General features: G+C 32.6%; 2 protein-coding genes and 1 pseudogene across 2 annotated transcripts; 2 read left to right on the plus strand and 1 right to left on the minus strand.

The window, feature by feature from the left end:
• Positions 1-6807: 6807 nt before the first annotated feature.
• Positions 6808-8214, plus strand: LOC131182011 (uncharacterized). Its single transcript, XM_058150631.1, has one exon. The coding sequence runs from the start codon at positions 6808-6810 to the stop codon at positions 8212-8214; it is 1407 nt and encodes a 468-aa protein (XP_058006614.1).
• An 8706-nt stretch (positions 8215-16920) lies between these two features.
• LOC131182012 (DNA (cytosine-5)-methyltransferase 1A-like) lies at positions 16921-21949 on the plus strand (annotated as a pseudogene).
• A 1979-nt stretch (positions 21950-23928) lies between these two features.
• On the minus strand, positions 23929-26572 carry LOC131169028 (NADPH-dependent pterin aldehyde reductase-like). Its single transcript, XM_058151197.1, has 5 exons — positions 26199-26572; positions 26031-26100; positions 25735-25928; positions 25309-25481; positions 23929-24363 (listed from the first exon to the last, which is right to left on the minus strand). The coding sequence occupies exons 1-5, from the start codon at positions 26442-26444 to the stop codon at positions 24294-24296; spliced, it is 753 nt and encodes a 250-aa protein (XP_058007180.1). The 5' UTR covers positions 26445-26572; the 3' UTR covers positions 23929-24293.
• Between the last annotated feature and the right edge of the window lie 727 nt (positions 26573-27299).

Below are 27299 nucleotides of genomic sequence, written 5' to 3' on the forward strand. Positions count from 1 at the left end.
AAAATAACGGCCATTTTGTCTTGGGCAGTGTGTATAACGTTCCAAAAGGGTTTCAAACGGTCTAAAATAAATTGGGACTATAAATACACCTTCTTTACTTCATTTACAATTTAATGAAAGCTTACATTTGATCTCCAACATTGAATTTTCATTTATTGCTTTCATTCAAGAGCATTTAAAGATTTTGAGCTACCATTGGCAAATCAACTCATCTCTTCTTTATAGTTTGATTTGTATTGAGTAAGAGTGAGTGTTGAAATATTGAATTGCATTCAAGAGAGGTTGTACAAGCACCTATTGAAGCTTTGATTTGTAAGTGCTTGTGATTGCAGTTGTGGTGGTTTCAAGCTACCTTGGTGTAAAAGCTTGGTGTTGAGAAATTGTAAAGGGCTTTTGGTCTCTTGCCTTCAAAAGAGCAAATAGTGGAGAAAAGACTCAAAGAGGGTTCTTTGAGAGAGTGGATGTAGGCTAGCTAAGCCGAACCACTATAAAATCCTTGTGTTTGATTTCTCTAACCTTTACCTCTTTACTTTTATGCAATTTAAATTTCTTTTCTCATATACATGATAGTGAATGTTGGTTAAATAGATTGAGTTGTTAAATTTGTGGACATATTGAGAGACTTGAGAAAATTAGTTGATAAATGCTTTATTAGAGATTGCCATATACATTGATTGAGAATTGAATTACAACATAGAAACACATTGTTGAAGCACATATTACTTTCTCGTTATATAGAAGAATCACATATTTGAACAAAGCCACAATTTTTCATTAGGCTATAAGCAAGGGCCGAAAATTGTTAAAGTCCAATTCACCCCCCCCTCTTGGACTATTTTGGGACAACAAATTGGTATCAGAGCTTGACTCTCTTGCTTAGGGTATTACAACCTTAGAGTGATCCATAATGGCTAGTTCATCTAGTAATACTGCCGGTATACCTGCACCTTTAGTTGAAGGCTACTCAATCACTAGACCACCGCTTTTCAATGGCACTAATTATTCATTTTGGAAAGTAAGAATGAGAAATTTCATACAATCTGTAGATATTTATGCATGGAGAATTATTAAAAATGGTCCACATGTTCCTCAAAAGAATGGTACTGAACTACAAAAGTTCCAAAACATGAAGATGAATATGATGACAATGATTGGAAGAAAATCTCTATAAATGCTAAAGCTATTAATATTTTGCATTGCTCACTTGACCTTAATGAATACAATCGTGTTTCAGGATGTCAATCTGCTAAGCAAATTTGGGATAAGCTTGAAGTGACTTATGAAGGAACTGATGTTGTTAAAGAGTCCAGAGCAAACCTTCTGATTCGAGATTATGAGTTGTTTGATATGAGGCCAGGAGAATCAATTGCAGATATGAGTACAAGGTTTACCGATCTTGTAAATCTTCTCAAAGCACTTGGTAAAAAATTTGAGGAAGCTGAACTTGTGAAGAAAATTCTTAGATCACTTCCAAAGTCTTGGGAAGCAAAAACACAGTTATCCAAGATACCAAAGATTTCAAAACGTTCACCTATGATGAACTCATTGGTTCTCTCATTGCACATGAGATGGTATACAAGAAGGATGAAGTTGAATATGAGCAAAAGAAGAAGAAAAGCATTGCTCTCAAATCAAACAAAGATGAAGATAAGAAGAAAGGAGTTGCATTCAAAGCTGACTCAAGTGACAACTCAAGTGTTTCAAGTGATGATGAAGATGAAATGGCTGTGCAAGGAAATGTAAAAGAGCTTTCAAGAAAGGAGGAAGCAAATACAAGAAATTCTTGAAAAAGCATACTCCTAAGGACAAGTACTTTAAAGATTCAAAAGAAGAAATTGTATGTTATGAGTGTCACAAACCTGGACATATCAAGCCCAAATGTCCATTGCTCAAAAAGAAGAAAGGAAAAGAAGATAGGAGCAAGAAAGCTATGAAAGTAGTATGGAGCAACAGTGAAGAGTCTTCAAATGATGAATCAAGTGACAAAGAGGCTGCTCTTCTTTGTTTGATGGCATGTGAGGAGAAAGTTGAGAGCTCACAAAAAGATGAAGAAAGCGACAATGAGGTAAATTCTTATGAATCTCCTAATGTAGAAGAACTTGAACTTGCATTTGCTAGAGTATATGATGAGTATAGAAATTACAAGAAAAAGTGCACTAAAATGAATTTAGAGATTGAATCATTGAGATCACAAAATATTGCCATGTCCAATGTGTATAAAGAAAATGAATTTTACAAAGGACAAATTGCTTTGTTTAAAGAATTAGACTTAGAGTTGAAAATATCAAAAGAAACATGTGAGATGCTCATTGAGAAAAATAAAGTTCTTGAAACTAAGGTAGAGTCTTTGACAAATGATTTAGCAAAATTCACAAAAGGAAAAGAAACTCTAGATGTACTTCTTGGAAACCAAAGAATTCCGAGTGAAAAATATGGAATTGGTTTTGATGGTTTCATGAACTATGACAAATATAAGAATCATTTCATTAAAGCATCTACATCTTCCTTGCCTAATGTTACATGTTATTACTGCAATAAAAGAGGTCATATGATTAGCTCTTGTGCATTTAGGAAAGGTCATCTTAAGACAAAGAAGGTATGGGTACCAAAGGGAACCTTACCTAAGGTCACTAACCCCAAGGACCCAAAGTTGCTTGGGTACCTAAAGCTAAATGATTGAATTTCAGGTTTGTTGCAAAGGAATGAAGGAAAGTGATAAATGGTATATAGATAGTGGTTGTTCAAAGCACATGACTGTGAAAAAGACAAGTTTTCAAAAATTGCAATGAAAGATGGAGGATATGTAAAATTTGGAGACAAAGGGAAAGGAAAAATAATTGGAAATGGCACAATTGGCACCAAACCTTGTATTGAAGATGTATCGCTTGTTGAAGGTTTGAAATACAACTTGCTAAGTGTAAGCCAACCGTGTGATAAAGGCTTTGAGGTAAAATTTACTTCTCTCTAAGTACAATCAATAGTTTAGATAATGACACATTGTTCATTGCCAATAGATCAAATAATGTTTACTTGCTTGACATGAATAATTTTGAAACTAATCATGGTACATGTCTAGTATCTCTTGATAACTCTAGTTATTTATGGCATAGAAGACTGGGTCATGCAAGCATGCATACACTCTCAAAACTGTCTAAGAAAGAACTTGTTAATGGTCTTCCTAAGATTAAGTATGAAAATGAATTTCAATGTAGAGCATGTGCACTAGGAAAGCATACTAGAGCATCTTTTAAGTCTAAGAATATTGTGTCTACCACTAGGCCATTAGAATTGCTTCATCTTGATTTATTCGACCGTAACTCCTACTAGTCTTGGTGGGAAGTCATATGCTTTAGTTATTGTTGATGACTATTCAAGATATACATGGACATTTTTCCTTGCTCACAAAGATGAAACTTTTGAAAAATTCACCTCTTTTGGTAAAATGGTTCAAAATGAAAAAGGCTTTGCATCTCATCTATAAGAAGTGACCATGGAACTGAATTTGAAAATCATTTGTTTGAGAAATATTGTGATAAATATGGAATCAATCATAATTTTTCAGCTCCTAGAACACCACAACAAAATGGGGTAGTAGAAAGAAAAAATAGGACTTTGCAAGAAATGACTAGAACTATGTTGAGTGAAAATAATTTGCCAAAGTACTTTTGGGCTGAAGCTGTTAATACATCTTGTTATGTGTTGAATAGAGTTTTGATTAGATCAATTTTGAAAAAGACCCCCTATGAGCTATGGAAAGGAAGGAAACCAAATATCTCTTATTTTAAAGCATTTGGTTGTAAGTGCTATGTGTTAAATAACAAGAAGGATAACCTAAAGAAATTTGATGCTAAATCCGATGAAGGAATCTTTCTTGGGTATTCAACAAAGAGTAAAGCCTATAGAGTGTTCAATAGAAGAACTTTGGTTATTGAGGAAACTATTCATGTTTTGTTTGATGAGACTAACCCTTCTATTAGAAGAAAAAATGCTTGTGATGAAAATGAGCAGGGTTTTGGAAAAGAGAATATAATATCAAATGAACAAGTTGATGACAAAGATGAGGAAACTCAAGGAGAAACTACAATAGATGTCCATGATGCCAATGAAGATCAAACTAATGAAGAAATGCCAAATTTGGAAGATTTACAAGTAAATGAGCCCCAACATGAAGATTTACCTAAAGATTGGAGATTCCATAGAAACCATCCTCAAGAAGACATTATTGATGATCCATCTCAGAGGATGATGACTAGAGCACAATTGAGAAGATATTTTGGTAATGTTGCTTTTGTTTCACAAATTGAACCTAAATGTTTTGAAGATGCTCAAAATGATGAAAGTTGGATTCTTGCTATGCAAGAAGAACTAAATCAATTTGAGAGAAATAAAGTTTGGAATTTAGTACCTAGACCAAAAGACCATTCAATTATTGGTACTAAATGGGTTTTTAGAAACAAAATGGATGAAAAGGCAATGTTGTTAGAAACAAAGCTAGACTAGTGGCTCAAGGCTACAACCAAGAGGAAGGGATTGATTTTGCTGTAACCTTGGCTCCGGTTGCTAGTATTGAAGCTATTAGGATGTTGTGTGCTTTTGCATGTTTCAAGGATTTTATGCTTTATCAAATGGATGTCAAGAGTGCATTTTTAAATGGTTATATTGATGAGGAAGTGTATGTTGCACAACCTCCAGGCTTTGAAAATCATGAGCATCCAAATCATGTTTATAAACTTACTAAAGCCTTATATGGTTTAAAGCAGCTCCTAGAGCATGGTATGAAAGGCTTAGTAAATTTCTTTTACAAAATGATTTTCAAAGAGGCAAAGTGGATACAACACTTTTTGTTAAAAAGCATCATAATGATATGCTCATTGTGCAAATTTATGTTGATGATATAATTTTTGGTGCTACTAACGAATCTCTTTGCAAGAAATTTTCTAAGATTATGCAGAATGAATTTGAAATGAGCATGATGGGTGAGCTCACATTCTTCCTTGGACTTCAAATTAAACAAATGAAAGATGGCATCTTCATAAATCAATCAAAGTACATCAAGGATATGCTAAAGAAATTTAAGATGGAAAATTTGAAGAGCATGGGCACTCCTATGAGTTCAACAATTAAAATGGAAAGTGATGAAAAAGGTAAAGAAGTAGATACCAAGCTTTATAGAGGTATGATTGGCTCTCTTTGTATCTTATCGCATCTAGGCCAGATATACACTTTAGTGTTTGCTTGTGTGCAAGATTTCAATCATGTCCAAAAGAATCCCATCTAAGTGCAAATAAAAGGATTTTTAGATATCTCATAGGCTCACAATCAATTGGTTTATGGTATCCAAAGTGCGAATCATTTAATCTTGTTGGCTATAGTGACTCGATTTTGCTGGAAGTAGATCGATGTAAAAAGTACCTCGTGTACTTGTCAATTTCTTGGTCATGCACTAGTTTCTTGGCACAAGAAGAAACAAACTTCAGAGCTTTATCTACACCTGAGGCGTAATATATAGTCCGGTAGTTGTGTTGCTCAAATCTTATGGATGAAACAACAATTGGAAGATTTTGGTTTAAAATATAATCTTGTTCCAATTAAGTGTGACAACACAAGTGCCATAAACTTGGTCAAAAATCCAGTCCAACATTCAAGAACTAAACATATTGAGATTAGATATCATTTTATTAGAGATCATGTTCAAAATGGAAATATCAAAATAGAGTTTGTTGCCTCCAAAATCAACTTGTCGACATTTTTACAAAGCCTCTTAATGAAGAAACCTTTTGTAGAATTAGAAGGGAAATTGGTATGTGTGAATCATCGCTTGAAATCTAAGTCATCTACATTTTATTGAAAGTGTAATCGATTTGTCGAGATATTATTTTGTTGAAAAATCTTTAAAGAATATTAGCTAACCTGTTTGTGTACTCGTGAAATTAGTTTACTAAGTTGTATACTAATATTGCGTGGCTAAAATTAGTTTGCTATATTAAGCAATCGCTCAAATTTCAAACCAAAAGGTGATTGTTCTTGAAGTTTTCTACGTGTTCACGATGCATTTATCTTTCCACATTTGATATCATATTATCGAATGTGTCGATATGTAGAAATTTTTTTGTGTATATAGGTATAGGTAGACTTGTTTGAAATGCAAAATAAAATATAAAAAAAGGGGGAAAGAAAAGGGAAAACTGGTTCATTTGAAAGTACAAAGGACACTAAAAGCGCGGACTCAAGAGGACTTAAATCCTCCGCCACACGAAACCTCACATTTTCTCTCTCTCTCTGCTTTCAATCCGACATCCCCAAACACCATACCCGATTCTTTCTTCAAAGAAACAAACTCTAACTCACCAAAAAATTTCGAGTTTTCCTTTCCTCTTCCACACTTACCTCACCGAACTCCCATTACTCGATTTTATTTTGTCTCAATGGCTCGCACCAAACGAAAACAAAAATCCACTGTTGTTGCAGCTGCTTCATCTTCCTCGCCACCGACGATGTCCCCGCTATGACATTGCGAAGAAACCGAAAGGACAAAGAAAACGCGGTCGAAATCAAAGTCAGTTAGTGAGTCTTCTCACTCGTCCAAGGGTGTCGAATCCTCTAAATCGACGCCAGAAAAGAAGAAGACGATACAGAAACAAGGGACGGGTGCTCAAAAGAAAATGGGTATCGCAAAGCTTTCGGGTTCAGTGGATAAAGCACTGTTGGATTGCAAATTCATCAAATGGGAGAACTTTAATCAGGTAAACTTTCACTTTAAGGAGCTTTTTGAATTTCAAGGTTGGTTGGGTGTCTGTGAATGCGCAAATGAATATTACCCTAGGCTTGTACAAGAATTTTATAGAACTCATGACCGTTGATGATGAGGATCGATTTGAAGTAATTTTGAACACAAATACATATAGTGTCTCTGTTGAATTGATAGCCACGGCTTTAAATTTGCCCAATGATGGAAATAGAATTTCCACTCATAAGGATGTTGCTAGAGTAGCAGGTTTTAATCTGGTTGAGTTTGAGAATGAAGTATTTCCTGCTAGCACTGCCAAAAATGAGAAATCCACCAGTACCAAAGCCCTCCAGCATATCAAAATTATTCACAGTATGGTAAACTATGTGTTCTGGTCCAACCGCAGTTATGGCTATCTGAGTCACTTGGATATGTGTATTATGTGGCACATTGTGAGTAAAGTTAGGTTAAATTTAGCCTACTTAATTTTCAAAAACATGTGCAAGGCCTATGGAATTGGTAAACTGCCCTATGCACACTTGTTGACTGCTGTGTTTAAAGAGCTAGAGGTGAATGTCACTAAGGAAAGCTCTAGGGCTGACTTGATAGTGCTTAGAGAAATACATTCAGACACTGATGGGAGAAAGACCAGATTTGAAAAGGGTAGTTCCTTCACTGCTAAAGTTGATTCTGGTTCTGGTAATGAAGTTTTGAATGAAATTCAAGGGCTAAGAGCTGCTGTTAATGACCATTTTAGTTCAACAACTCAATCTCTTGATATTCTCAGAAAATTTGTAGATGTTGTTGACTATAAAGTGAGTCACCTACTCACTCAAAATGAGGAGTTAAAGAAGTTGATAATGGACCTTCAGCAGGCCAAGGAAATTGCAGCTCCAACTAAAGTTGAGGTTGGCACTCAGGTTTCTACTGATAAGGGAGAAAGCACCAAGGTTGAAGAGCCTCCTGAAAGTGGTCAAGTTGCTGAAGCTGAACTTGAACCTATGGTAGATGCCCATGATGAGCATGCTCCTGACCATGATGCACCTGAGATTGATCCTACAGCTGATATACCCACTGCACTTGATGATCCCAAGGTTGTAGAAGCTGAAAGTGAGTTACCCAAGGAAGGTGAAAAGGTTCCAGAATCTGAACCCATTGTTGAACCTCCTCCTGCTCCACTAGTTGAGCCTGATGCTGTTCCTACACAGCACCAGGAACCTTCCCTTAAAGACCACCAAGCTAGCGCTCAAACTCAGCTATCTGCAGCTGCTGCCCCTGCAGCCAAGAAGGGTAGAAAAAGAACAAAGTCCACTGTGTCAAATCCCTACCAAACCTTAGCTGCTGCTCTTGAACCACCTTCTGAAGATGATGAGGCCGAGCCAGATGATCAAGTGGCTGACCAACCACCTCCAGCCCCTGTTATTAAACTGCCTAGGAAGAAAATGGTGCCTACAAAATCCACTCGCAGGAGTAAACGACTTAAATAGCATCTCATCTGGATTTTTAGCTTACTGATTGCATATTTAGTTTACTAGTCTGTTTGCTGATATTGATTTTTAGTTTGCTACTGACTACCTTACTGCATTTACATTTTGGCTAACATGATTCTTTTTGGGTATTTTCTCCTGTTTCCTTTTTGATTGATGACAAAAAGGGGGAGAATGGATATGGATATGTGAATATGGATATGGATATGTGAATATGTGTTTATACTTGTGTTGATGAACATGGAAACTTGTGTTGTGGAAATATGGAAATGTGTTGATATACTTGAGAAGTGTAGTGATACTTGTGGATATATGTTTATACTTGTGTTAATACTTGTAAATTGTGAATATGCTTTATAGCATAAATTCAGGGGGCGCTTATGTACAGAAAATGAATTTCTTGGAAATTATGTGCATGTATTTAGGGGGAGCATTTTTGGTATACTATACTTGGATTTACATACTCACATAAATTCTCACACACTTTTATTTTTGACTGATTGATTCAGTTGAGTTTTGTCATCATCAAAAAGGGGGAGATTGTTGACCCCGTGTAGCTCAAAATGAGCATTAATTTTGATGATAACAAAACTCAAAGAGAATCTATCTAACCTAACCTTAAAGTGATGTGTAGATTCTTTGTCTTATGCATAAAGAACCTTTGAAGTTGCATCGAAGAAGAAAAGATACTCAAAGGCATTCCAAGACAAATCCAAAATGAGAAAAAGACTATGGAAGCCAAGACTCAAAGAAAAGGTATGAAAAGTATAGCGTTAGAGTCTTAGGCCTTTTTGTGAAAAAGAATGGATGAGAATTTAGTCATATGGAGCTCAAAAATGAAAATTTATTTTCTGATTACTTTTTCTTATCATGACCTTGAACACAACCATTGAAACATTTTTCAAAGGTCTAAATCATTTTACATTGCAAGTTGAGACATGCAGCTGTTGACTTAGTTTCCTAACTGGTTTGCTAAAATTTTCGGTTTGCTAATATGTTTGCTAAAAACATTAGTTTGCTAACCAGTTTGCTGACTGCTCCTAAAATTTTATTAGTTTGCTAATCGCCCGTAGTCGCTCAACCGCACAAAAGGACAAAATAACGCCATTTTGTCTTGGGCAAGGTGTATAACGTTCCAAAAGGGTTTCAAACGGTCTAAAATAATTTGGGACTATAAATACACCTTCTTTACTTCATTTACAATTTAATGAAAGCTTACATTTGATCTCCAACATTGAATTTTCATTTATTGCTTTCATTCAAGAGCATTTAAAGATTTTGAGCTACCATTGGCAAATCAACTCATCTCTTCTTTATAGTTTGATTTGTATTGAGTAAGAGTGAGTGTTGAAATATTGAATTGCATTCAAGAGAGGTTGTACAAGCACCTATTGAAGCTTGGAAGTGTAAGTGCTTGTGATAGCACTTGTGGAGGTTTCAAGCTACCTTGGTGTAAAAGCTTGGTGTTGAGAAATTGTAAAGGGCTTTTGGTCTCTTGCCTTCAAAAGAGCAAATAGTGGAGAAAAGACTCAAAGAGGGTTCTTTGAGAGAGTGGATGTAGGCTAGCTGCTTCTAACCACTATAAAATCCTTGTGTTTGATTTCTCTAACCTTTACCTCTTTACTTTTATGCAATTTAAATTTCTTTTCTCATATACATGATAGTGAATGTTGGTTAAATAGATTGAGTTGTTAAATTTGTGGACATATTGAGAGACTTGAAAAAATTAGTTGATAAATGCTTTATTAGAGATTGCCATATACATTGATTGAGAATTGAATTACAACATAGAAACACATTGTTGAAGCACATATTACTTTCGTTATATAGAAGAATCACATATTTGAACAAAGCCACAATTTTTCATTAGGCTATAAGCAAGGGAAAAATTGTTAAAGTCCAATTCACCCCCCCCCCCCCTCTTGGACTATTTTGGGACAACATACAAGAATACTAATATAAGTCCAATCCTTCAAATTTTAGCTCGGATCCCTAACCTCTCTATAGTCTAAATATTTATTTTTAGCACTTTAAAAATTATAAAAATATTCTTAGAGGTCCTCTACATCGTCCTTATATTAATTAAAATTATTTTACTTAATTTTACTAAGTTAGAAATATTTTACAGATTTATTAGCTAACTTAACCGAGGTAAAAATTACATAACCAAAGTTCAGAACCACCTTTACAAATTCGCTACTTTGAATGCATCTAGGACGTCTGAAAATGCTAAGATCGATTGTAATATTAACTATGTTCTGAGACAGGCCACTGGGCAGCTGGATCAAGCAGAAAACTCAATGCCAAGTGCCGATGAGCTAATATCGATCCGATTGCACCTAAACAAAGCCCACAAATTGTTAAAAATTATCACATAATTATTTTTAATTTATAGAAATCAAAAAGGCCTGAAAATCTCACAAAGTGATTTGGACCATCTGATAATTGCCTTTTTCAAATGGTGTCCGATCAAAGCGGGGTCGATCCCATCTCGAAGGTCTCAATGCCCTGAGTCCATTGGTGGTCTCGGATCGTTAGAAATCTGATTAGAAAGCTAGAAAAAATCCATTTTCTCTCTCCTCGATTTGTGCAAATCCGACGACCATAGGAGCTACCATGGGCTGAAGGGCATCGATCTAGACTGGTTGGGTGGCCGAAGGATGGCCAGAACGGCCAAAAAAGGGCCTTGAAAATTCGATTCTCTTTCCTCTCTCTCTCTGATTCCTCACCGGTGAGCTGCTGCTCTTCATCGTTCGACCTTGTGCTGCCATCGTCTGCCCAGGGACGAGCTGTCGAAAGTCTCGCCATCAGTTACAGTTGGTGGGCTACCAGAAAAATGGAGAAGAGAGGTGGGGAGGGAAGTGAACGGGAGAGATGAGAAGGATGGGGGGGGGGGAGGGGGGGTGTAGCGGGGGCATCTTTTTCTCTCTCTTTTTTTTTAACTTTTAATTACTTACTAAATCCCTAAAGTTTTGTAAGTTTTTCAATTAAGTCCAAACATGTTTTTCAATAGAAATCAACATTGCATTAATTAATTAAAATTAGATTTTTAAGTCAGATACAACAACAATAAATAATAATAATAATAATTAAATTAAATAACAATTTAGTCAAATCTTAGAACCAAGATTGACAATAATGAAATAATATATTTTGATAATTGATTTGATATTAATTTTTAAAACTAATCATTTCAATTAAATTAGACTATTAAATAATTTATAAAATTTGTTTAAAAATAACATTAAAAATGTATAAGTGAAAGTTTTACAAAAATTATAAATTAGCTAGATAATATTAAAATAAGATTAAAATACTATATAAAAATATAAAATTTATGTTTTAAAAATTCAGGTTATTACATGTCAAATCTTTGATCAATAAAATTTGTAGACAAACGGAAGAAGCATTAATTGCTCCAAATTTTCTTTAAAAAAATTTCGACTCAACGATTGTGAAGAATGAAGATAATATTCCTTTTTGAACATAATCACGCTGTAATTTTTGTCAAAGAGAACTTTTATTTCGAAAAGAATTTATTTCATCTATTTTAATTCCCGTGAAGGATAAATTCCTAAAACTAAAAGGATATGGATTGCGTGTTACATATATCAATATTAAAAAATAAAATAAAATAAAATGAGTGGGCTCCATCCATGTTGAAGAATTTGGTGAGTGGGGTCAATTATGAACCCTTTATCCCCAAAACTTGCGCTCAATTGAAGGATTGAATTTTCAATACATATATGATTTTTTTTTAAAATATTTGAGAGGGGGTTGAACATTGCTCTGCCCTTTGGTGGTGGCAATAGTATTGAAGGAGATGATGCTGGAATTTTAGAGAGGAAGATGATATTTTTTATTTTGATATGAGAGAATTTACTCTATCTTAGTACTCTTTTGGTATTTTTTTTATAGGGAAATTAGGAGAATAGAGACCCGAACTTAGCACATGTTAGGTAAGTAATATGTCTATAGTCATTGGACTAAGCCACATTAGATAAAGATGGGCACTCATTAGTTTTAATCAAAAAATCAAACCGAACCAATTTAATTTAGTTTTTCGGTTTGGTTTTTTGATTAATTGGTTCTATTTCGGTTTTGATTTAAAAAAAATTCAATTCTTTTATTTGAGTTGGTTAGTTCAGATTTGTGCAAGGATTTGATTTGTTGGGATTTGTTATTTACTTCTTTAAGATTTTGTACTGTTGATCTGAGATTGTAAGATTGTAGAATGTTTATTTTGTTTAGTGTTGATCTGTTATGTTGATTTTTGAGTAATCGACAAATTGCATCAAACCTATTATTTCGATTCAATTCAATTTAGTTGATTCTATTAAATTGGTTTGATTCCTCAAAAAATACATTTCACTCTTTTGATTTTCTAGTTTAGTTTGATTCGAAATTGAATCGACCAAACACACAGGCAATATAATTATATATGGATAAAAGTATAAAAAAAATTACGTTGTAAACAAGGCTAGTTTTAAATAGTGTCTCATAATTTTTATTTTAATCAATTAATATTTTGTGATTAAGTTCGTTAATAGAAAAGATTAAATATATTAACACCGTAATGTATAGATTTTTGGTCTTTTTAAAATAGATGTCAGTTTTGGTAGATAAAAGAGTTAATAAATGGTAAAAGAAAATAAAAAACATCACCATAAATTCCTCCCCCCCCCCCCCCTCTCTCTCTCTCTTTCTCTCTCTTTATATATTGTATATATATATATATAAACAAAATTGATGTAATTACATCATATAGGTATTTAAAAATTATATCGATTGCATTTTATTCATATTTAGTTATTTATTATTTTATTTTTTATGTTTTATTCATATTTAGTTATTTATTATTTTATTTTTTTATGTTTTTAGTTATCTTTCAGATTTGCTTAAATTGGGTATGATCCCATGCTTTTAGACTTTATTAGGTATACTTTGATAGTCTGGGAAGGAATGAAAGGGAGTTGGAGCATTAAAATGCAGTTTTGAAATTCATTGAAGATTACACTGAGTGTGTAATAAATTACACAACCCGTATAAATCAGTTCTTAAAGATTCTAAGTTACATGGTCCGTGTAACTAGACTTATGTAATTTCCCTTGCCCCTTGTAATCCTCTGTATAGAAGAAACTTTGAAAATTTAAGGGACATGAAGTTGCACAAGGCAAACCTTTGTTAACTAAAACAATTACATGGGTTATGTAGTGACTCAGAGTCAGAATTTTAGACCTGACTTCTAACATTTTCTTTCCTTTTCTGGAAGTTTTTTAAAGCTTTTAAGACTTTGAAATAAGGGTTTTTTTTTATTAGATATAAATACATGGAGTCAAAGTTTCATTGGGGGATCAACCATCTTAGGTTCCAAGAGATTCATATGGGAGATCAAACTTGAGAAGATTCACTTTTTTTGCACGAGGGGAGATTCAAGTTGATGTTCGACACGATCAAGGCTACAAATCTCTTCTGGGTTCTTTAATTCTATTTCTTCTTATGTCTTGTTTTTTTTTTTTTTTTTTTTGATGAACTTGGTTGTTAATTTCAACTATGAATAATTAGTTTTCTTCATTTTAGGGTTAGGGATGTAGCTATTTAACTCTAACTATGATTTTAATTTAATTTTACTTAAAAAATAGATTGATATTTGTTTTTGACAAAATTTTGGTGTGCTAATACTTGCATTATGTTTGAATTCCATAATTGTATGATTTTAGATATTGAATGAAAGATCGGAAGATGATTTTGATATTGGATCTCTAGAATATGAACTTAGAAATTTATGACTTAAAGATAAGTTTAAATCTTTCGAGGACAAACTGAATCAAAGAACCTTATAGGTTTCAGTTAACTTGATACCATGAAAATTGGTATGATTTTAATTCTAACACGTCTTTTGTGAATTAAGGGAAGACATTAGATATTTTAGGATATTTAAGTTAAATCTTAGGTCATAGTGAGTTAATATAGTGAAACCCTACTCCTAGAATCTTTTATCTATTAGTTTTTACTTTTGTTTAATTATTATTATTTGATAAATTAGATTTTAATAATTGCTTTTAAATTTAGTCTTGGCTCAATTTTAATTACCTAAATAATTAAAATCACTATAGTTTGGTAATCAATATGATTCTTGTGAGAACGATACTCTACTGATCACTTTATTACTTGTTAATGATTTATATACTTACGGGATTTTATACAATAAAAATCTACACTAAAAAAATGAACAAAAAAATCTGGCATACGCTTTCCCAATTTCACTGTAATTCTCAATAATTATATATTAGCCTATTTATAAACAATTTTGAATTTTGCCATTGAATGTTATTGTGCATGTCTTGTAATGCAAGAGATTCTTAATGGTTCATGTCCTTTAAAATTTCTAAAGTGCATAAAATAAAATTTTTTTTATGAGAAAAAAAAAATATATGCAAACCTTGTATAATTATATCAATTAGTTTTAACACTTTGGCACTCGGTGGATAACACATAGATTATTTTAAGAAGACTTGGCTTTCGTAGTTTTGGGAAATAGGTAAAACTACATAGTATTGCGTTGTTATTATTTTATGATAAAAATTTGAATTTAAAACTATTTTGGCATTCTAATTAAACAGTCATAGTATAGTAAAGGATATAAATACTAATAGTAATAAAAAAAATATTAGGATAAATTTATTTTAATTGCTCAAGCAAATCTACACAATATTTTTGTAAGAAAATTAAAACCATAATATATGAAAATAGGATAAAAAATAAAGACAAATGGAAATACCATAAGATTAAATAAAAGATAAATTTAATTTAATTGATTTAATATAATTATTAATCATTAAGAAAAATTAAAAGAAATAATATATATATATATATTTATATATACTAAAGTGTTGGTAAAACTTATATTCCGTAAATAAAGTCCAAGTTATTTGATTTGAATAAAAAAAAGGCTCATTTTTGACTAAATACATGGCTTAAATCAACTTAATATTTCATTAAACTCCTTTAAGTTAATCCTATTTTATATGGGAAGGAGAATTTGTGAATTGATATTTATTACTTTGTAAATATTAATTAATATTAATAGTATAAATTAAAATTTTTTAACTATCTTTGAGTAACATATTATTAAAAATTTCATTGTAAATAATATGCTTTCTTAATAATTCAATAATTTTTTTAAATAACATATACAATTGTTTATAAAATTTAAATATGAATTATATATTTAAAATATAAATCATATAAATTTTAAATGATTTGACCAATTACATGACTAAATAAATATTTATTGAGGAATACATATTAACTACAGGCCAAAAAAAATAATTTTAATTTTAATAAAATTCTCAATCTAAAACTATAAAGTTTTAAATCTATTAAAATCAACTTTTTATGCTCATATAAAATTTTTTATTGTATGAATTAAAAATTTTAAATATAGTCATTAACCAAAAAAATTCTCATAAAAAAATGAATTTTGAATGTCATTAGAATTTATTTATTTATATGAATAAAAATTAATTTAATTGATTTAATATAATTATTAATCATTAAGAAAAATTAAAAGAAATAATATATATATATATATATAAATTAATTTATAAATTAAAAAAAAATATTTTAAATCAAAAGTTAAATATAAATAGCCACTATATTTATAAATATTAATATAATATAATTTTAAATATCCAGTTATTTCAAATATTTATTCATCCGAATAAAACTTTCAAAGAAGGATTAAAATGAAGGGTCCATATTTAACAAAATGGAGTATGTTCAACCAAATGATATAATCACCTAGTTTAGAGTTTGGAGTTTGGAGTTCGGACCTCAATGTGGTAAAACTCGAAATTATACAACTTAAAACCAACAATCTAACATAAATTTTTAGATTTCAAATCCCCTATCAAGTGCAAACCCAATAGTTACGTATTTGACATTTTTTTATACTTGCATCAAATTTCATTTCCAGAATCTGTTGTTTGAGACGTGAAAGAGAAACTGGATTAGTACAACATTATACACAAGAGGATTTGTGATTTTGGGTTTGGTTGCTTGTCATTTTGTGAATTAAGGTCATTCTTGTAACAAATATAAATTAAGCAATTGTTATAAATATAAATTAAATTGTTATAGATTACATGATTAGAAAATATGTGTACGTGAAAATACACTTATGTCCATGATTTTCTATGAACAATCACGAACCAAAGCGAAAGGATAGGTTCACAACTCTCAATATCCACAACATTCAAATTCGATCAGAATTCTATCTGATATTAAATGGGTCATATATATATATATATATAATTGAGAGTTGGAGTCTCTTCCTTAGTGGGCTTATGGACAGCCTGACCCATTACAAGCTTGCCCAATCACATGACCTAATCCATTTAGATATTGCTAATTACTAAACTTATTATTTGGTATAATTATTTAATCCTAACAATTAATTATTGTTAATACATATCCAGATACAAATAAATAATCTAACAATATCTCACTTAGATCGCAGTAATCAATTTATTAAACTAAAAGAACATATTAATAAAATACAAAATAATATCTAATAACAAGTAAGCAATTTAACCTATAAAATTCAGTTAATGAAATGGCAAACAAAATAACATTAAATCCTATAGGGAAAACAATATTATATATATGTGCCAACAAAATCTCAAAAATAAAAATTGAATTTAAATGGAATATGTGACAAGATATGTTCAAATTTCAGGTCTCATCTTGCCCCTGGAAGAGAGTATTGATAAAGAAAAAGGAGTAAGATGTAATGGTTTTGGAAGGATTGAATCATGGGTAATTTCTGGTTATGAAGAAGGATCACCTGTTATTTGGGTCTCAACTGGATTAGCATATTATGATTGTATTAAACCTTCTTATAAATACAGAGATTCTACAATCTTTTCTTTGAAAAGGCCCATGCATGCGTGGAGGTGTACAGGAAGTTATCAAGGACATATGGTGGAAATTCCAATATAGGTGTTGATGAACTGATTGCAGGTGTTGCACGTGCAATGAGTACTAGTAAGAATTTTCCTCAAGGCATGTCCATCAAGGACTTTTTTATTTCGTAGGGTGAATTTATTCATAATCAACTTATTGGTTTGGATGCAACAGCAAAGAAAAATGATAAGATGTTTACAGGTTTGCCTGTGCTTGTGGCCCTTAGGGAAGAAAAGAAGAAATTTGAGAGTTTCTTGACTTCAGAAGCCGCAACCTCCGGTATAGTGGGGAATACAAGTCTAAAAGTTGTTGAAGAGTCAGCTGATCAGTCTACTTCAACCACTTGTGGGACTGAAGAAGATGAGGATATGAAATTGGCCAGGTTGCTACAAGAAGAGGAGAACTGGCTGTCAATGAAGCAAAATAATCGACAATCTTCAGTTCCTCCATCAAAATTCTATATCAAGATCAATGAGAATGAAATTGCAAATGACTATCCTCTTCATACATACTACAAGACCTCTGTTGAAGAAATTGATGAGTTTCTTGCCATTTGCAATGATGGCAGTAATGAACTTCCTGAAAACATGCTTCATAATTGGACACTTTACAACTCTGATGCTTGATTAATTTCTTTGGAGCTCCTTCCTATGGGGTGTGCTGATATCAATATGATGATATTTGGGTCAGGTAATGTTATTCAGGATGCGGATGGAAGCGAATTTTGTCTCGATGATAGTTCTAACCAGTCTTCATCAGCTTGTGTTGAAGCAGAAAATGGAATTGGACTTCCAATATATTTAAGTGATTAAGGAATGGAAGATTGAATTTGGATCATCAATTATTTCGATATCAATTCGAACAGATTTGTCCTGGTTTGTACATGTAGGCTTATGTTAACTTGTTAGTATGATGGTACTATTAGTGTTATATTTTTCCTTTCAGTCTCATTAATTGAAGTTTTATTTTCCCCTTGCAATTGATTCATCAGGTTTCAATGAATTTCACCTGCTTCTTTATTTGTGCTAGTTTCTTAAATTTCACAAATCTTACCCGGTTTTTAAAGCTGGCAATTTCTGTGTAAATTAGTTATTGAGAAGCTAGTGCAATTGTTTGCCATGAGCCATCTGTAGAAAACAATAAATTTAAAAATGAGCTAGATAGACAAAATCACCAATAGAATAGTTATCGGGAAGCTAATGCAATTTCATGGCTCATTTCTGCTTCTCAAATATTATTTCTTATTCAAGATGATTGTATTTATGTCCGAGACATCTGTAGAAAACAATAAATTTAAAAATCTTCAGTTTTTCAGTTTGTTGAAATATTGTGTACTTAACTAACTTTATTTATATTGTTTTTGTAACATAAGATTATTGCAGACCTGACCTGATATGAAAGTGTTTTGTAATTGATTTTTCAGGTATACTATAGTGAATATTTAATGAAAGTTCCTATTGTGGCAATACAAGGCAAGTGTGAAGTTAGGAAGAAGCATGACCTTCCACCTTTGGACAGCCCTGCCATCTTTGAGCATATAATCTTCTGTGAACACGTATAAATGGAGATATCAACCAGGTGATTTTCTTTCCTTGTTGTGTGATATTTATGAAATCACCTTGTTATTAGTTCCAATGGTCATTTTTCTTGTACAATCTACATTTGTCTGCTTGTGCGGTGGAAATTGTGTTCATTGAACCATGGTTTCCTCTTTTTTACCTGAATGACTATGATCATTTTTCTGCTGCCAGTTGCCCGTTCACATAAAGCTTAGCTCTTCAAAAGAAAGGATGATCGATGATTTTACGTATCAAAAGAAAAAGAGCAAGTTTAAAGAAGGGGAAAATGGTTTTAATAATATTGACAAATTATCAAAAGCATTATCTAAAAATCGGCTGGCCACCCTAGATATCTTTGCTGTTTGCGGAGGCTTTTCTAAAGGTTTAGAGAGTGCAGGTATCCATTTTCACAATTGCTCTACTCATGAGACGCCAAATTTAACTCATTTTTATTATGTTGTCCATAGCTAAACTCATCTATTCCTATTAAATACCTTTAGGAATGTCTGTGACAAAATGTGCAATTGAATATGAAGAACGTGCAGGGGAAGCATTTAAATCTAATCATCCAGAGGCATTGGTCTTCATTAATAACTGCAACATGATCCTAAGGTGGACCCTTGCTTTCTATGAAGTGGATTTTAGTTATGGTGTTTTTCACCCCTTTGTTTTAGCAGATGTTTAAGTTGTTGTAAATGATTGCTGTACTGCACTGCGCTGCTATGTTACATATTTATATTTGGTTGGCTGGCATTGAATTTTCTGGGATATATTTTTATCCAGTTAGTGAAATAACGTATCTGTTTTTATGTTCTTTCAAGCTTATACCAATGCCAATTATTGGATTAATATGCAGGGCTATCATGTCTGCTTGTGGGGATGCAGATGATTGTATGTGTATTTCTGAAGCTTCTGAGTTGGCAGCAAAACTTGATGAGAAGGAGATTAATAGTCTTCCTCGGCCTGGGGAAGTTGAATTTATCTGTGGAGGGCCTCCTTGCCAGGCGTGTAAAACTTCTTGCTTTACACGCAATATTTTTTGTTTCTTAGACAATTTGAGTTATCTATCCATAGTTTAAGGCTATTAACTTCTTTCTTTCTTCTTCTTCTTCCTTTTTTTCCCCTCTTGTACGTACAAAAAATATTTTTATATTTTTCATTTTCTTAATCTACAGGGATTTTCTGGAATGAATCGGTTTAATCATGGCTCTTGGAGTAAGGTCCAGTGTGAGATGATCTTAGCCTTCTTGTCTTTTGCTGATTACTTCCGCCCTAAGTTCTTCCTTCTATAAAATGTTAGGAACTTTGTATCATTTAACAAAGGGCAAACATTTCGTCTGACTCTAGCTTCACTCCTTGAGATGGGCTATCAGGTAAACATACGTTTTTCCCTTTATTCTATAAAAAAATACTCCAATTTTTTCAAGCATTTCTGTTTAATGGGGAAGGGAATATCTTAGAGCTTTATGGTGTGCCATTGTCATTTCCTAGGAAATCATAATCCATTTTTATCAGCATAACTCCGTAGTCTGATGTAATCTCTACCTTCATATGATTAAGAAGGAACTAAGAGAACTAGCTTATTGTTTTATTTTAATTATTGTAGGTGAGGTTTGGAGTTTTGGAAGCTGGAACTTATGGTGTTTCGCAATTTCGCAAGCGTGCGTTCATCTGGGCTGCTTCTCCAGAGGAAATGCTCCCCGAATGGCCTGAGCCAATGCATGTGTTTGCTGGCTCAGAGCTCAGGGTTACCTTATCAGGAAATTCCCAATATGCTGCAGTGAAAAGTACAGCAAATGGTGCTCCTTTCCGAGCAATAACCGTTAAAGATACAATTGGGGATCTCCCATCTATAGGGAATGGGGCTTTGGTGACAACTATGAAAGTAGGACTTTCTTCTTTTGATACTCATTACCTTACACACGTACTTATCTGCTCAATGGCTTATTTCTTTTACCTTTGTTTTACTTTCCAGTATGAGAATGAACCTGTCTCTTGGTTTCAAAAGACAATTCGACGAGACATGCTGGTCTTAACTGATCATATTTCAAAAGAAATGAAGGAGCTCACTCTCATTCGTTGTAAAAGAATTCTGTAGTGACCAGGTGCTGATTGGCGTGACCTCCCAAATGAACAAGTATTTACTTTTCCTTTTCTGAATATGCGTATTTGTTCTGATTATATGGTGCTCGTCTACCAGAGGAAATTTCTGGCTCCAGAAAGTTAGCCACCATAACAAGTTGCTGGAATTATGAAGTTGTTTAACTTGTTTTGCAATTTCCTCTCCTGCAGGTTAAGTTGTCCACAGGTGAAGTGGTTGATTTAGTACCATGGTGCCTGCCAAACACAGCCAAGAGGCACAATCAATGGAAAGGACTATTTGGAAGGTTGGATTGGGAAGGAAACTTCCCTACTTCTGTTACTGACCCTCAACCAATGGGTAAGGTTGGGATGTGCTTTCACCCTGAACAGGATAGAATAGTCACAGTCCGTGAATGTGCTCGATCCCAAGTAAGCTATTTCTCTTTGTAAGCAATTTTCATTATGTGCTTGGATTTTAAAGCTGTATGGTTATTTGGGTTTCTGGGAATTAAAATTTTGCGAAAGAAAAAACATGGAATGCTGAAAATATAAGTATCATGAGGAAATAGATCTGTTGGGGACTGCTTTCATTGAAAGTTGCTCTGTTGGGGACTGCTTTCATTGAAAGTTGCTGTCATATTGAGAGCCACTATATCTACAACGACTGGATGTTCTTCAATGGTTTGCTAATTATTTGATGAGCACTTAGTGATATGAAAATTACTGAAGTTGCCAGACATTTCAGCAGCTATTGTCAGTGCTTGACCTTCAAGATTCTCACTTTTTTGTGCATGTAGGGATTCCCAGATAGCTATAAGTTTGTAGGAAATATTCATCACAAGCATAGGCAGATCGAAAACGCTGTTCCTCCTCCTTTGGCAATTGTTCTTGGGAGGAAGCTCAAGGAAGCAATAGAAAAGAAAAAAGCTCAACATAATGCAGCTTCTTCATGTATACAGTGAGATTGCTAAATTGGATTTGAAGTTTGGCATCCCAAATAAATCAAATCTATCATTTCTTTCATTACTGTAGGTGCTTGTGCAAGAAGAGTGAAGATTGTTGTTTAGAATAGTTAGCCATGCACTTGCATTTTCACCCAATAAATACAAACTCGGTTGTAAAATTTGTTGTTTGTAGTGAAAGCTTCAGAGTTTCCTTCTGCCATCAATGTGTTAATGCTGCATGCAACTGGCCTTAAATTTTCTCTTCCCGGAACCTTATTAGTATCTTACCTTATTAAACTAAAATACATGTGATTCTATGGTATCTTGACCTCCCTCCACGACCTACTGGAATCAGAACCAACTAGAACCAATCAATGTGGGAGACCATGGACTTGCAAGTTTGCATACAAGGAATTGAACGATATGCCACTGGAATTCATAACCTTTGACAGCAATGTTGTGTTTCTGTGTACATTTGATATGGACCAGAAAAAGATACATATTATCAGCTGCAGATTTTAATTCCCTAAGCTGTAATTAAGGATGTTACCCTTTTGATTTAGAATCCTAGCGTTGTTAACCTTTGTTCCAAGTATCATCAACTCCATTGCTGTTCCTGGTTTTACTCAAATTTGTGGCCTAACCATTCAAAAAATGCGTAAGGGCATTCAAGAAATGCATTGAAACTTCAATAATGATCATCCCACGATTCGTTGTCAACTTCACTAAGCCGGAAGTTCAAAATATTATGCGTGGCCGAGGCGAAGAGGGGAGAGGGAGGAGAAATCATTCAACTTATCGTGGTTAGCAAGTTAGAACTCATTTTTAGTAAAGCGGGAGAGAGATGTTTTCATTGTATTTAAATAATAGAGAGAAGAGAGGAAAATTATAATATAAGCCACATTTAAACTAATGAATTTAAACGAATCAACTTTAACTCACTAGTCATGAGATTTTGAATTTAAAACATATTCAAAATTAATTATATTAAAAAATTAAAAAAAAAACTTTTAAAAGGGAGTAAACATATAATCAACACCAACTTAATAGAAAGGAAACAAAAAAAGAATCACTATGGTTAAGGTCCATGGGTCAATTGGACGTGCCAAGAGATTGATCTTTCGAGATTTCATATTGGATGTGGAGTGTGCGATTACGTAGAAAAAAAAAACTATTAAAATTACTACAATTTTAATAACGGTTTATTTCTACCATTGCCTTGTGTGTGTGTGTTTTATTTAAAAAAAAAAAAAACTTTTCTCTCCTTTCTTTAAAAACTTAAAATGCCCAAAAAAGTGAAAGAATGTTAAAAAAATTTCTCTTTCTTTCCTTCTTCCCCATTTTAGCTTTTGGCATGCATTGTGGTGTATCCTAAGATTATAATCTGGGGCCAACATCTGACAAGAAATAATTAATACAAACTCCAATGTGTGAATTCCAATTATTTAATGTGGGTTAGAAAGGAGAGAGTTACCTCATATCATTTAATTCAAACTCAATTAATCTTTGTGGGAAATTGTAAGAAGTGAATCTAGAAATATCAACGAATCGAATATTTATGAGTGCTTAATTCAATCAAATTTTAATATAACATATAATTAAATTAAAAATAAATTTAAATTTAAAAAATAATACCCTAATCGAATTTGAGTTGAATTTAGATTTTATATATTAACTACTGATTATTTAAATTTATTTATATAATTAATTAATTAAATATAAAATATATATTTGTTATAGTAATATTTATAAATGTTTATATATAATATTTTAAATAAATAGAATTTTTGCTAATACAGGAGATATTTATCGGGCAGTTTTGCTTTTATACAAGCTTCCTAGAAGTATATTCATCTCCCCAGCATCTTACTTTTCCAGGCCATCCATGGTTTTGTGCAAATATAATGGTGGCAAGAAAGCTTGGAAACCGTTTGCCGTATTATAATTTATCATAAGAGTGCATCATTACTGCAGCCGAATAATGCCAGATATTTATTATCTTCAACATACATTGACAAATACTAAAACTGAGAAGAAATTAACATACAAATTTAACAAGAAAGAGAAATCCAATTTGTAGCAAGCTCATGACAAGTAAAATGGTTGGATAGCAATACATTTTCACTACATGAACAATTATAGTTAATTTCATGATAAAAAGATTAATGACATACCCCCAACTGCTCATTGATTATAGGTAATTTCATGATCAAAAGCTCAATCCATATATCACAACCATCAGACCTTACAGGTTAGACGCTACATTCTTTTGCCTCAGCCAACCAGTGCATATAAACAATGAACATAGTAAGTTCCTCCTCTACCTAAAGACTATTTTCAGTAAAAAAATATGGAATTCGTTGTAATTCAATTTTAGTATTGACTGGTGAAGAATTTTTTGTTTGAAAGGCATGATACTGTTCATAATGAATAAATGCCCAAATGGTGATGATGAACTCTCATCACAGTGAGAGAGGTGCTACCATATGCTTCTCTTTGAGCATCATTACAGCCTCAGAAAATTTCATCACAATGTAAGAGATGCACCATTATCAGCTCCTGTTAGATTGAGTATCATTGTAGCTGCCTTTGGGGCCCTGATGATTCATGAGCAACAGGTTAAGTGAAAATTAGAAAAGCCTCCAGGATTTTCACAATTAGGAAATGGAGTAGAAGTTATTTAATATATATTAACCAGCAATATCAACACAAAGTCAGTGAAATATACATATAGTATAAACCTAAGTTGGTGGCACAACTGCACAAGTTGGTTACTAGACCTGATATGCATGCGTCACAACTCACAAAGAGACCTGTCTGCACATGGAAGCCATGTCGTATAAATTGGCCAACAGCAGCATGAGACTTATTGGTATAAAATAGTGGTAACTTATTGGTATAAAATAGAGGTAAGAGGATAAGAAGGTTCTTCTGTGTAGAATATGAATGAGAGAGAAATTATATAAATTAAATCTACAAATTATTATGTCCATTTCATTTTTTTTTCCCCACGTCAATGAAGTTCATTGCCTATCATATTTATAAAGAAATAAAATAAGTTGAGAGTGAGGCATCAAGGCTTTGGCTCAAGTTTGGAGGGTTACATTACTTCATAACTAAGACAAGCTTCTTGGCATTTAACACACAATAAGCAGATCCATAAACAATTTCATCATGTCTCTGACTTCACACGTTAACATTGCAACTTAGCTCCATTTCCTATGGTGATATAATTGCTCTATCTCTGGGGGTTTCTGGTTCAAGAAGATTTTGAGAAACAAAGTAGACACTAACAAAGGACATGTAACAAATAAGTTCTGCAAACTGTAATTTTCAATAAAAGTTTATACACAGGATAAGATTTATACTTGTGTTTTTACAGGAGCAACAGCTCAATTCAATGATCATTTGCAAGTGTTTCTTCAATGGAAGTAACATAATTATATGCACATACTGTTAAAATGGGAACAATGTGCAGACAATTTTTTAAAAATATATATAAGTAAGCATATAGATAATCTAATTAAAGGAAAGCTAATTACCATGCATCGGGTGCCTGGTAAATTGAAGCTGAAGTGCCAAAGCATGACTGGAGCATTTCAGTGTGTATCACTCCCGGATTAAGTGCAATAACTGCCATCCCATCAGGCAACTCTTTTGCAACTGATCTGGTCAAACCCTCAACAGCCCATTCAGATGCACAATAAGGCGCAACCTGTTAAAATATAATCAGATGAAAATCTGGAAAGTGAACTTGAAAGGAAGAACCAACATAAAGCAGAGGATAAACATTTAGCACAAAATCCTACTACCATAAGCGTTGACACTCCACCAGCAGGCATCACAAATAAAAACTAGCATTTGTTGAATGAGCTAAATCCCACATTTTTATACTGATTTTACAATCAATTAAAAGGAAACATTAGAGCATAGCTACAGAAAATCAATTTTGGGGAAATTCATCTTACCAGGGCAGCACCGGATCTTCCCCATCCAGAAGAGAAGTTAACAATAATTCCTTGCTTCTTGGGTAACATTAGAGGGATGAAGTGACGCAAAACATTAGCTATTCCTTTCACATTCGTATCAATTACAGCGTCAAACTCTTCCTCTGGAACTTCCCATATCTTGTTGTTTCTGTTAATGGTACCCGCATTGTTCACTGTTTAACAAAATTAACAAGTAAAGGAATTTTCTTTTTTTTTTTTAAGAAGAATATTAAAATTTAAAAAGAAAAGGGAAAATTTTGTATATGAAGATTCACCTATGATATCTGGAACACCCTTCTTTTCTATTACAGCTCTTGCCAGCTCTTCGACGCTACTATTAGACCTCTAACAATCGCCGGCCATTGAAATTAAACAATTAAAAACCAAAATAATGAAAGAAAGATTAAAAATTGATCAAGAAAATGTAGAATGGGGGGAAATACCACGTTGGCGATGAGGAGCAGGTGGTGGTTGTTATGGTCGGAGGAGAGTTCAGATTGGAGGGAATTGAGCTTATCCTGAGCACGAGAGCAACCGATGATGGTGTGACCTCTCTTGGCTAGTTCTAGAGCTAAGGCTCTGCCTAGTCCTTTGCTCACTCCGGTAATCATTACCGTCTTACCGCCAGAGCTCGCACCTGCAGCTCCAGCCGCGGCTCTGTTAACCGCCCCAAACGACGCCGTTTTCATCTCATCTGCAGCAGAGGCAAACTGCTAAAGGGAAATGACATGATTCAGATAGAAGGCTCTGTATTTGAAGTTTCAATGGTAAGGGCTTTTGCCGCTCTCCGGGCCATTGCCACATCGTGGTTTACATATCCTATGGCAGATTCTAGATGCACTGCCTGGTTCCTTGATATGGCTCACAAGTTAGTCATATTTATTTAGATTAATATTCATTTTAATTTATAAATTAAAAAATTATTTAAAATAAATTAAAAATTAAAAGTAAAATAAAATTATATATTTATTTTTAAAAAATTTATTAATCAAATAAAAGATTATATTATTTTAATAATTTTAAAAAAATATGAATACTATTTTTATTTTAATAATCATAAAACTCAATGATATGTCTATTTTAGTTTTATTTTGGCAAATTAAATTTTTTAAGTGTCTTTTAATTAAATATTTAAATTATTTAAAAGTTAATTTAAAATAATTTTATTAAATAAATAATTATTTATTTTTAAATTAAACTTATAAATCGAAAGTAAATAATCAAGTCAAAAAAATTTATAAATCAGTTAAACTTATTTAAGTAAAAAATCATATATATATATATATATATATATATATATATATATTAGTATTTAGTTTGACTTATAAGTCAAAAGTTATAAGTAAAGTTATTTATGACTTAACAATTTATTTTAAAACTATTTTTAATTAAATGAAAGACTATATTATTTTAATAATTTTTAAAAATATATATATTATCCTTATTTTAACCGCTACAATACTTAATTATATATTTTTTTTAATAATTTTAACTAATTAAATTACTTATAGTCATCTTCTAACTAAATACTTAAACTATTTAAA

This window comes from Hevea brasiliensis, chromosome 8, assembly GCF_030052815.1.
Source record: "Hevea brasiliensis isolate MT/VB/25A 57/8 chromosome 8, ASM3005281v1, whole genome shotgun sequence".
Classification (NCBI taxonomy): domain Eukaryota; kingdom Viridiplantae; phylum Streptophyta; class Magnoliopsida; order Malpighiales; family Euphorbiaceae; genus Hevea; species Hevea brasiliensis.

What these genes read in the sequence shown, in the direction of transcription:
- LOC131182011 (XM_058150631.1), top strand. Translation starts at nt 6,808, where the DNA reads ATGAATATTACCCTAGGCTTGTACAAGAATTTTATAGAACTCATGACC.
- LOC131169028 (XM_058151197.1), bottom strand. Translation starts at nt 26,444, where the DNA reads ATGAAAACGGCGTCGTTTGGGGCGGTTAACAGAGCCGCGGCTGGAGCT. An exon ending in GAAGATCCGGTGCTGCCCTG is followed by an intron (nt 25,482 to 25,734) that starts GTAAGATGAATT and finishes ATATTTTAACAG; the next exon opens with GTTGCGCCTTATTGTGCATC. An exon ending in TACCAGGCACCCGATGCATG is followed by an intron (nt 24,364 to 25,308) that starts GTAATTAGCTTT and finishes ATGAATCATCAG; the next exon opens with GGCCCCAAAGGCAGCTACAA.